The sequence below is a fragment of the Zootoca vivipara genome, chromosome 16 (assembly GCF_965207765.1).
Source record: "Zootoca vivipara chromosome 16, rZooViv2.hap1.1, whole genome shotgun sequence".
NCBI lineage: Eukaryota > Metazoa > Chordata > Lepidosauria > Squamata > Lacertidae > Zootoca > Zootoca vivipara.
Window position 1 is genome coordinate 24,484,573 of NC_142599.1, and position 12,455 is coordinate 24,497,027.

The 12,455-nt window shown below is 49.1% G+C and overlaps 1 protein-coding gene and 1 non-coding gene across 3 annotated transcripts in view; one reads left to right on the forward strand and one right to left on the reverse strand.

Annotated features, from left to right (window-relative positions):
* LMNA (lamin A/C) overlaps positions 1-11,077 on the reverse strand; it is a 50,601-nt gene extending 39,524 nt beyond the window's left edge. For both annotated transcript variants that reach the window (XM_035097758.3, XM_035097759.3), the window contains exon 1: positions 10,610-11,077. In XM_035097758.3, coding sequence (XP_034953649.1) covers positions 10,610-10,959 — 350 coding nt within the window. In that variant the 5' untranslated portion in view covers positions 10,960-11,077. The remainder of the gene's footprint in view (positions 1-10,609) is intronic.
* An 832-nt stretch (positions 11,078-11,909) lies between these two features.
* LOC148683117 (signal recognition particle RNA) lies at positions 11,910-12,209 on the forward strand. Its single transcript, XR_015947656.1, has one exon.
* Positions 12,210-12,455: the final 246 nt, after the last annotated feature.

The window sequence follows — 12,455 nt, forward strand, 5'->3', positions numbered from 1 at the left end:
AGCAAACTTTTTCAAAACTCAGCAGAGGTCTCAGGAAGTTTCTCTGTGAGATGGGAGCAAAATCTCATGATATGCAGTGCATGGTATTCCATCAGCTCTCTGTTCTTCTCTCCAGATAAAGAGAGATAAAGATGAGGGTATCACGATGGGGAGGAAATCTAGACATACCGGTACATGAAAAGCTGCAGCAGTAGAAAGCTGCCCCGAGATAATGCTGGCGGGCCTGTCTCCTCCAACAGTTATTCTTCCAGGTAGAATGGTCTGAATGCATTCACACCCAACTGCAATCTTGACTTTAATAAGGAGCTGGGACTCTCAGAAGCCAAAACAACTGTTTTCAGGACCACACAGAAGATGGAGAATAATCAATGACCCTCTGGAACTACGGGAGTCAAAATAAGGGACTCGTTGGCTATGGTCTGAGTCCCCTTCCCATGATGGGATTAATATTTTTTTTTTTAGAATGAGGACGACATATTAAAGACCTACATTTTGCAAAACTTAGTAAGCGTGGATGCAACCCAAAGGAGTAATAAGAAAGGATCTCAAGAATTGCACTCGGACATTTCTGTCTCTCTGAGAAGGTTAATAGGCACAGCTTTGAAGAATGGAGGAGTCAGGAAACACAAGAAAGCTCTCTCTACACCCCCACCCCACCCCACCCGGCCCCTCTCTCCTCTTCACCCGCTGAAACGTGCAGGCAGCAGATCCCTGGTACAGAACTGGCTGTTCCAAAGTGTGGTTTTGGATGCAAGGGGAAGAAAGCAGAAGGAATCAATTAAGATCCGAACAAGAGCCCCACCCGAAAGCCATTGAGGCTTCTCGGGCAAGGATTGGGAGAGCTACAAACTGCTTTTTACTTTGTATATTTTAATTATTACTACTATTCTATTATTGTTAGTAAAAGGTTGGTTTCCTTGTTTCCTGCTATTTGTCATGGGCAAATAACTACTCTGTGTGTGGGAGAAAGGGGGCATTCAGGAGGTTAACTTTTTAAAATAATGTAGCTCCTGTACCAGCTAATAACTTTTATTGACTGTTGGGGAGAATGCAGGCTACATGTTACACTTGTTACAGAACCACTGTAACTCAGGGGCAAGCAGTGGCATGGCACCCAAATGAGTCACAATGAATTCTTAATGGCTTTGGTGAATTATTAAATGAAGGGCAGCATCTAACAGGAGGCAGAGCAGGGGAGGGGCTGCTTAACCCTCTCCTCACAGTTCCTTCATGCCCCCTACGCTGGCTGCTTTTGCCCCTGCAGGGCTCCAGCTGAACGCTTAGGGCTAAAATATGCATTTGAAACCCTGGTGCGTGGAAGAAGGGTTGAAGGAATGAGCAGAACAGCAGCTAATAGGAGAAAAATTAAGCATTGCCCTCACCCTACCGCTCCTCCAGTCATAGTTACAGCCTCCCGAGGGTGCTTTTCTTGTATAATTCAATGGAACTTCCTATACCTCCCTTGCTTCTTCCCATTCATTTTATGTGTCTAATATAACTCACATAGAGGTAGGTTATTTTAACAACTCATGGGCAAATATTGATACCAATTGTAGGCATTAGGCACTATCATGTTCCTTGTCTCGGAGCAGCAGTTGTTCTCAGCAAAGCACAAACTGGATCCATTGTTAAATTAAACAGGCAAGCGCTTTCCAGGTTTTCTGACTGGGATCTCTCATAGACCTACCTGGAGATCTTGGGTATTAAACCAGGGACCTTTTGCATGCAAAGCTGATGTTCTACCACAGAGCTATGGCCCTTTGCTGCCAGTGGTGTAACAGAACCTGGGGGGAGCAAGTTCTGAAACTGCAGCAGGTGAAGCTACATGAGAAGGGCTCCTGTGAGTGACGTCTTGGCTCGATGGCACACATGCGGCCTCATTCTATTGTCTCTATAAAGGAAGAGAACAGGGTCCTGGGCTCAGAGAAACCTCAGGGATGAAAAGGTGACAAGTGCTTCGAGGAATTTATTCTTGGCATGAAAATAAACAGGCAGCATCAAGGCTTTGCGAGGGAAGGTAAACGAGAGACACAGAAACAGCAGCTTCCTAAAATTGTGGTATGGTGATGGGCGGGATGGTATTTTGTCAAGGTTCCTGGAAAAAAATGCACAGTCCAAACCAAAGTTTTGCATAGGGGCACCATTCCTTCCCACAGTATTTGGTTTTCAGTGGCTGAATTCCCCCAATCATCACCAGCCATGTTTCTGCCCCAGAATGCACTCAAGGCATTAGGTTATGGACTCAAACTGCCAGCAAAGAGATTTTACCAAGCCTGTAGTTATGGCTGAATGTCACATTTCGCCTCCCCAAGGAAGGAGGCGCCAGAAGGGGCATTGGAAGGAACACGAACACACACACACGGAGCCTTGCTTAAAAACAGCACGTGAACAGGCAGGATATTGGATTGCCAGCAACAAGCCACCAAGAATCCCAAATCCTTGGAATAAATGCTTCTTGCCGGAGCAGAAGGGCGTTGGCCACAGCCATGAGTCAGAAACGGTTCTGGTACAGAGTGCCAAGCATGTGCTCCGCCCTTTCGAATCCAAACCGCTGGCTGGTTTCTATAGGGTTGGCCAATCCAGAGCTTCTACAGCAGCATCCCTAGTTCCCATTGGCCCACTAGAAGACGCCAAGAGCAGGGGGCTGATGGGAAGCCTCACCCGTTAGGCACACATGAGGGGTGCAGGGCTTTGTCTGTGCCAGGTCAAAGATCTGTAGCCATTTCTGCCTGGGGATTGGCATGAGCCTTGAAGTACCATGCCTTTACCAGGCTCCCCTGCTGCCTGGCTTTCATACTTTTCCAGGCTCCCTTACTGCCTGAGATGCAGGTTCTAATCCTGACAGCCTTGTCCAAATCATGCACTCCAGTCCTAAACTACTTTGCAAGGCACTTGCAAAGACAAATGCAACTTTGTACACACAGGGCATGATTTAAATTTATTCAGTGTTGCTCTAACCTGCTACAGATACCCAAGAAGGGAAAGGGTATCTGATCAGCTTCCCCTGTAGAATCGCGGCACACACTGATTAGCTTCCCCTGTAGAATCGCGGCACGCACCCATGCCCACAAACCACAAGCTACGGGCCTTTCCTGCGCTTTTTACATCCGTTGCAGGTAATTGCATTTTAAAGAATGTCACAAGTTCCAGGTAGAATTTTGTACGAAGGTGACATATGCGCAACCAAGAGAAACTGAAGAAGGTGCCTCTTAGCAGGTCTGGCCAGTGGCCTACCATACCTGGAATTGTCTATTCTGGCTGACAGCAGCAATGATGACTTTCTGGAGCATAGCTCGGTGGTCTGCATGTCCCAGATTTGATCCCTGGCATCTCCAGGTAGGGCTGTGAAAGAGCCCTGGAGAGCCACTACCCAGTAAGTATAGACAACAATAGCTAGATCAGGATCTCCAGCTGTTTTTGGACTACAATTCCCATCATCCCTGACCACTGGGTCCTGCAAGCTGGGGATTATGGGAGTTGTAGTCCAAAAACAGCTGGCAACCCAAGTTTGGGAAACCTTGAGCTAGATGGATCAATGGTCTGACTCTGCATGAGGCAGTTTCCTATGTTCCACTTCTGTTTTGAGACCCAGCTGAACCATGGAAAACTTGTATTCTACCACCAAGCTTCAGGCCATTCCATACATCATGATGAGCAAACAAAGCCACATAGGGGAGGGTCAGATAACAGCAATGAGTGGTAAGAGTCAAAGTCTGACTTACATACGAAGCCCATTTATTTCAGTATCACTGCCCACCCATACCAACACAAGGCATTTCTGGCAAATCGACAACCTGAAAACGGGACGGGAGTTGAGGAGCAGCCAACCTCATCAGGTTTAGTTAAACTTCCTCGCCTGCTCACCTGGAAACAATCCTTACTCACCACAGGTGAGCTGGCAAGTGGTTATAATATGCACACAATATACCTGGATATCAGATGCTGGGGATAGACAAACGGAAGCCACACACCCTTTTATGCCCAGCATATATGTTCCCTGGACGCTTCTGGCTAACTACTGCTGGAAACAGAAGTCTGTGCCTTTGGGCCGAATAGAACAAGGCATTCAAAGTACAGTGCACATGGTCCTAAGATTTAAGGGGAGCCCGGAACCTGATTCAAGTGTTACGGCTCAAGGCATAGAGCATGCCAACAAAGAAAGAGTGCCTCTGAGCATACATGAACCAATTTTTGCTCACCACCAAGTTAACTACAAAGCTCCTTTAGAACCACAGGGGCTTTGTTGCTGCAGCAAACCTGCTCAGCAACTCTGGCCTCTCTCCAAGCTAATGACAGCTCAGCCTATGGACGCTTGGCGCTTCCTTGTATTCCTTTCTTGTAGCTCATACCTGGACGTGCCCACAAAAGTCCTCCAAGAACACAGTCCTCCAGCACAGATCATAGATCACAGAATTGTACAGTTGGAAGGGACCCCGAGAATCATCTAGTCCAACCCCCTGCAATGCAGGAATATGCAGCCCGTATGGGATCCCCGTATGGGAATCGAACCTGCAACCTTGGCATTATCAGCACCACACTCTAAGCAACTGAGCTGTCTGTCTGACTCTGTAGGCAATCAAGAACTCTGGCAGCAAGCGGTTCGCCAAGATATTACTTGTACTGGCCTGTTTGGGAGTCCTGGTTACCTCCTTCGCCAGCCACTGCTCAAGGGGGCTATTCTGCCTGAATGGTGATGTCGCCAAAGAGGAAGGGTCAGTCAAGAAATGTTGCAGGGGTGGGAATTACTTTAAGGAAGTGGAAGATCAGCATAGCTGCCAAGTTATCCCTTTTTTTAAGGGAAATTCCCTTATGCTGAATAGGCTTCCTCGTGAGAAAAGGGAAAACTTGGCAGCTATGAAGATCAGTGTGGCCGCAGGGAAGAATTCAGGAATGGGGAAGCCTGTGTGTGGCGCATTGTGGTGTTAAGGTAAGCAAGACAGTTGGGGAGATTATTTGCTGTTATAGGGAAGAGCTGCAAAGAAGCTCATTTTTTTAACCGAGTCAAAAATTAAAGGTTAAAAACTAGCATGATCCGCTGTGTATCTGTCACTGCACTCTAATTGGGACGGATGTCTCCCATTTGCGCCCTGGCACAGGTGGGTATTTCAACATGACCAAAGTTACGATGGGCTATTGATTATGGCAAGGGTGACTAACCTCTCACCTAGGAGGGAGGCCTGATGCAGACCCCCAAGACCCAACTGATTTGGCAGTAGCAAAAAGGTAAGAAAAATTAAAGTGGGCTCCTCTCCACTCAGCTGCTTGATGGAGAATGCCAGAATACATGTTTGTCGCCAAGCCCTGATGTACAGTATTTGCTTCTGGTTCTCATGGTCACAATGATAAGCTGGAGAAAGCTAACAAAAGCTTCAGAAACTAGGGACACTCCAGCCTCGAAGAGACAGACCACATCCTACCCGGCTTCCTACCCGCGGGATCCATTTCTTTGCCTCTCTGCTTTCAAACAAGAGGTTCGGACAACGGTTAAGAGAAGAAATCCAGCTGCACAATGCTGATAGTTGCCTTGCCAGGGTGCAAGCCGAGTCTGGGTGGCTGAGATACCAAGTGGCTGTTTCCACCCAGCCTCCAGATTAATGAACTCCTGGATATTAATGAATGCCTACTTGTATGCCCTGTTGCACTCTGTGGGGCCTAGCATGCAATGCAAGTAAGGCACCCTAACTACTAAAAAGTCACCCCGAGGGGGATCCACTGACCAGTCAAAAAGAGAGAAAATCCATTCCTGAGACAGGGCAAGTGCAATGCAAAACTATTACCATTATTATTATTAACCACCAAGCATCAGAGTGGAAGGCACAAACAGAAAGGAACTGAAATCTAGTGAATTAAGAATTCTAGAGACTCCAAGGCGAGCAATATGTTTAAAGGGGAAACAATTGTTACGGATGGGGAGACTTCGTCACACAGCGTGCTTTGATCTTTGCAAAGCTACTCCTAAAAGGGGAACAGCTTGCAAGGTAGAGGACTTTGCTTCCAACCACAGGCGGGGCCCTCCATCCGCCTCACCCTCACGCAATGTCTAGCTCCCCCCCCCCCCGGCCTGGGAATTTCTATTTGCCCTTCTAAATCAATGAATTAAGATTGTAGTTTCCCTTCGGCTGACTCATACTGCCTCTTGTTTGCAGTCTCAAAACATTTGCTGCCTCCCCTGGCAACTGGTATTGTCGAGCTGTCGGACAAGGCAGGCAGGCAAACAGGTTAATTGCAAAGGAAAACCTTTTGCAACCAGCCTTGCAAAAACAGAAAGACAGGTAGCCAGCGCCCCACGGGAGGAGACGCAAAAGGGCCCCATGTGCTGCTGTTTGTGGCACAAAGCACACGGTTGTCAAGACCCGACACGTGGGTTGCAAAGCCTGCCTACTTCTGGGGCACAGCACAATGGCTGACAAAGCAGAGACCTGGCAGCTAGACGGGACTTCCAAAAATATTTCCTTCCTGCTGCTCTGAGTTTGTCTACTCCTACAGAAGAGAGGCAAAGCTACAGAACATGCAACTGCAGTTGACAACAACTCTTTCCTTTTGCATTAGTTAAATTGTAGTTAAATTGTAGTTAAGCACAGGGGCATATTAAAGAAGTGGCAACCGTGGTTAGACGCCCCATGGAACACACCGAACTGCTACCGTATCTAACCACAATCTGAGGCTTGCAGTATGAATCATCTCAGCTGCAGCATACCAATGCCTGACGAATCTTCAACCAGGTTGGGGGCAGAGGAGAATAAAAGACACACCTGTAATGCCCCTACCTCCTATGTCTCAAGTGAACATGCAGTAAGGCAGAGCTTTCCAAACTGTGTGTCGTGTGAATGCTCCCTGCGCTTCTCCCAGGGCTGGAAAGGGGTTGGTTTAACCTCTGGTTTGCTTGTAAAACTGAATTACTGTGTGGCGAAATGAGGCATGTCTAAATGCGTGTCACCAATATGAAAAGTTTGGAAGAAGAAGAAGAAGAAGAAGAAGAAGAAGAAGAAGAAGAAGAAGAAGAAGAAGAAGAAGAAGAAGAAGAAGAAGAAGAAGAAGAAGAGTTTGGATTTGATATCCCGCTTTATCACTACCCGCAGGAGTCTCAAAGCGGCTAACAATCTCCTTTCCCCTCCTCCCCCACAACAGACACCCTGTGTGTGAGGTGGGTGGGGCTGAGAGACTTCAGAGAAGTGTGACTAACCCAAGGTCACCCAGCAGCTGCCTGCATGTGGAGGAGCGGAGACTCGAACCCGGTTCCCCAGATTATGAGTCTACCGCTCTTAACCACTACACCACACTGGAAGCTCTGCAGTAAGGGATATTAAATCACTTGGGGTGAGTAGGAATCGACACCAGATAACCAGGCTGGTCTTTACAAAAGCTTGGCCAGAAAGCATGGGTTTATGCAGGCAAACAAGCCAGCAAAAACCCTTGTGCTGCGGCAACTTGGGTGGAATTAACTGCAAACCATTCCTTGCCCTATCTCTGGCTAATAATAATAATAATAATATTTCAGTTGTCATTCACACAGTGCATTTCAAATCTGTAAAATTATTTGCAGACATTGTTTTAAGTAAGCTGCACCACAGCCTTATCGGACAGAAATATTGGCCTATCATCCCAATTTGGCAGATTAGGGACCGAGCTAAAGACCAACTAAGGCTGCAACTCTGAGCACAGACAGCTGGGAGCAACCCCTCTGAAATAAATGGGGCTTAGATGTGAAAATTAAAAGCATGTGTGTCTGGGCTGCAAGGCCACCCAGGGAGCTTGAGTCACAATTTGGGAAGTTCATCTGAGTGCTTCAGAGGTAATCTGAGGCAAGGCAGATTCACCAGCCTTCCCCAGCTAGTGCCCTCCAGATGTCTGGAACTACAACTCCCATTGCTGCTGCAATGGCTGCACTGACTGGGGCTGATGGGAGTTGTAGTCCAACACACACACCCCGCAAAAAAATGCCCACATAAAGAGCAGCCGCTCAGCACCTAGTGCAGCAGACTTTTCAAATGATTCTGCCACACATAGCACAACAGACCCAGGATCTAAATGGAGACAGGCTCGCATTGCCATTGAGATGAGCACAAAGTTATCTAAAGCGGGATCTGCAATGGGACACATGCAGGTTAAATATAAAACTGAGCTGCATGCGGGCGGCATCTGCAAAAGGCATTATTTATGGGAAAGGGACTCTGCTATTTACTCAGAAAGGACCCAACGACTCACCTCCCCCGCCCTCACTTCTAAGGCTTCTCAACAGAGAAGGCTAGGAAGCCACAGCAAAGCCAAAAGCTGTAGGAAAAACGAAACTGGCCTGCAGACTTTGGCATAAGGCTGCTGTAGCCTCCAGATTCCTTGCTGCCTATTAGAGTTCAGTTACGTCCTGAAGCTGAATACTGGCAGGGCCAGGGAAGGCAGGGGGAAAGAGGTTACAGTTGTTCAGCATGCAAGCACAGCACTATCAAACCATGCAGAGCAGAACACAGTTACTACAGCTGCACCTTAGTTCCTTTAAAACAAAAAACCTCCATGTTGAGTTTTGAAGTTCCTAGTCCTTCTGGTTCAAGAGCAAAAAAAAAACTAACAAAATTGAGGGAACACAAAAAACTATTTAGAAACTAGAGGTGGCGAGGAAGCAGAGGGGAAGGACTGCTACTCGCTATAGTTCCTGCTCCTTTGCTATGACCACCAGGTCTTCCCCTCTGCACAGCCTGTTTCTCTGCAAGTCTGAACTCACATTCTCCAGCACATGCCTAAGAAATGCGGAGGAGATGCATTCCGCACCACCACCACCCCGGGCCCACCACAAAAATGCAGCCAACGCACAGTAACTAAGCATGTGGCGCAATCTGCCCAATGTGCACAATTTATTCCAGTTGCAGAAAATTAGGATGAGCGGAGTGAAAAAAAACCATATACTGTAATCACATAATTCCTCCACCACACCCGAACGGAATATTTGAGCCAACACAGAAAAGGCTCCGTAGGAAAATTCTAAAAGGGAGACAATGAAGGTCAGAACGGGAGCTAATTCAGCAAGCAGTTTGTTAAACCAAATGCACCCCTGGATGGAAAAGGGTTCAGCTTGAGTAAAAGTGATCATAGGTGGGGTGGGCACTTCAGAACAGAATGTTCCCCTCTCCAACCAGCAGAGCAGCAAACATACTGTACTGTAGTTTGGTTCTACTGAAGAGAAAACTTGCTAAGCTTAGAGGCCCAGGGAAGCTTCCAAGAGAATGAAAGCTGTGCCTTGATAAGAGAAGCACCTATCTCTCAGTCTGCCCCAAGAGCTTGCTGACACTTCCTGGGCACCCCAAACTCAACGGTGATCTGCCACACAGAGGCTTTTGGCAAACCACTCAGGCAATTCATGAGACAGCCACATACACAAATAGTCCTTGCCCAATTTGGAGTGTAGACTAAGCTGTGTATACACACTCCCATTCAAGTCTGCACTCAATGCGCTCCTAGCTGCTGGTAAGGGAAGTGGCGTGCACACAACACAAGCCACAATCCATATCTATCCTGACGTTTCTTGTGAAATATTGCATTTTAATGCACTTTCTCCCCAAACCAGCTTGGCTCCAAATTGAAAAAACAAATGACCCAGGTGTGTTTTAAGCCAGCTTGAGTTGTTTTCAACCAAGCCTTACTCAGAGTGAACCCACAGAAATTTATGGAGCCACCTTAGCCCGGCCCATTCATTTCAATGGAGTAGGCAATGTGGTGCCCTCCAAATGTTCTTGGACTAGAACGCCCATTGTTCCTCTCCACTAGCCATGCTGACTGGGGCTGACGGGAGCTGGTCAAATATCTGGAGAGCACCACACTGAGGACCCCTTAATCTGGTCAACACAAGGAGAGGGCAACTTATGCAGTCTTAATGGAGACTATTTGTGGGTTGTCTCATTGCCGGCACCAAAGCCATCCACTGTGCTTGCTCCCCAATGCACCCCAAACCAGGACATGGATACAAAATATTAATTTGAAGGCCGTTGGTGGAAATTTAAGACAGTTTTTAAAAAATTCTGATTACTCCAAGATATTCTGAACACAGCTACAGTGTCAAGGAGAATAAAGCTGGGGTCCTTGCCCCCAAGCTCCCTTTCTAAGTTTGGGGGATCCATCCAACTATTGTATAAGATATGCTGGGCACATACCACAGAGGTAAACTTTCCACTGCCAAACTGGGAATTCCAGGCAGCCGCGACAGATACCACAATGCCAACCACACAATAAAACCAATTGCCCACAAAAGAAAGTGTTCATTGTCAAGACTGAATGTGGGCTTGGGGAAGAATATGCCTCCTTCTCCTCTGCCCACAACAGAGTCGCAGTCTTCCCAGCTGGAGAATGACATTCTTTGCCCTCCCAGCTCATATGATGGCTGCCAGCTCCCATGCCCGCTTGGTCCCTGCCCAAAATCCTTGCGGGCCACCATTCACTGGGCTTACGCTTTTGACGCAATCCTAACTACTCCAAATCGTGTAGAGGTGGGTGGTGGGTTTTTGGGGGGGCTTGGGGGGGACGACTGAAGAAAACGCCGTTTGGACCAAGGGGGGGTTCTCTCCACCCACACCCCGAGTCCCTGGGCGAGCGCACCTAGCCAGCCCCTCCCCGGGCGTCTTACCTGGCCTTGAGCTCCTTGAACTCCTCGCGGACTTTGCTCAGCTCCAGCTGGAGGCGCGCCCGCTCCTTGGCCACCGAGTCGAGCGTCTTGCGGGCGTCGGCCAGCTCCGCCTCGTAGGCCGACTTGATGCCCGTGACCTCGCGGCTCACCTCCTCCTCGGACTCGGTGATGCGCAGCCGGAGCCCGGCGTTCTCGGACTCGAGGGAGCGCACTTTGTCGATGTAGATGGCCAGGCGGTCGTTCAGCTCCTGCAAATCCTCCTTCTCCTGCAGGCGGGTGATGCGGGCGGGCGAGAGCGGGGTCGAGCCCGCCCCGCTCCGGGTGCTCCTCTTCTGGCCGGGGGTCTCCATGGCGCAGGCGGGGGTTCGGCGAACGAGGAGGACGAGGGAAGTAGCGGCGGCGGCACTGAAGGAAGCAGTAGAATTCCAACGCAGGCCTCACCTCGGCTCTCCAAGTGACAGGCGGTCTGAGTCACGGGCTTGGAGGGCAGCTCATATAGCTTTGGGAAAAGGCGGGGGAGGCAGGGAAAGAGGAGGGGAGGGGCTAGGCAAATAGCACCAGCCCCTCATTTACATAGTTAAAGGAAAACTGTCCAGGTCCAGGACTGGGTTTTTGTCACATTCTCTGATGCTTCCCTTCTTCTTCCGTCTCCATCCTCCCGATCTGCTTTGCCTTCCCCTCCGCTCAGGGTGTTTCGACGTTCCAGAGAGCAAGGAGCCTGTGCGCGTAGAGCAGCCTTTTCTCAGACGGCGTCGGAATGCAGCGCCCACCATCCCAAGCTAGCAGAGAAGATGGGTCAGGGATGATAGGAGCGGTAGTACCAACAGCGTATGTGGACCCAAGGTTGAGAAAGGCTGGGTTCGTTGGAAGGGACCCTGAGCAGCACCATCTAGTCCAACCCCCTGCAATGCAGGAATATGGGGATCGGACCTGCAACCTAGGCCAGGGTTCGAATCCCCATTCGTAGGGAAGATCCCAGTCGCCGGCTCTCAGCCTAGCCTACGGTACTTCGCAGGGTTGTTGGGGATTGAGGAGGTGGGAGGTGGAGAACCATGTCCGCCCCCTCGATCTCCGTGGAGAATAAAAAGGTGCGGTGTGGTGAATGCAACAAATAAACAAGGGCCAGTTGTTTCTGTGTGGGTATGGGAAGCAGGATTGCAAACGGTGCAGGTCTTGCACTGAAAGGGGGTGGCGAACCAGTCAAAGTGCAAAATATCTAGAGGACAGCACGGTTGGCGGGGAGTGCTACTCTGGATCTCCCCACTCCAAAATAAAAGCAAACACAAAATACTTTATACTAGCCGGGCGCGGTGGCGCGTGCCTGTAATCCAGCTACTCCTGGAGGCTGAGTCTGGCGGATCGCTTGAACTCAGGAGTTCGGGGCTGCTGTGGGCTATGCCGATCGGGTGTCCGCACTAAGTTCGGCATCAATATGGCGAGCTCTGGGGAGCCGAGGCACGCCATGTTGCCCAAGGAGGGGTGAACCGGCCCAGGTCGGAGACGGAGCAGGTCAAAACTCCCGTGCCGATCAGTAGTGGGACCGCGCCTGTGAATAGCCGCTGCAGCCTTACCTGGGCAACACAGCGAAACCCAGACTCTAAAAAATTTTTTAATTTTTTTTTTAAAAAAATACTTTATACTGCAGGCCCAAAAAATACTTTATACTGCAGGCCCAAAAGCAGATCCACAATTCCAAAATAGATGCACTTCTGGAAACCCCCGGGAGAGCGGGCCGGTGTACTTACCCCTCTCGTAAAGGAGCTAAGAAGCTTTTGTTTCTCATCTCTCCACATTAAAAGGGCCAGAACCCTTTCTCCACCCCTGACCAGTAACAACTACTGAAAGT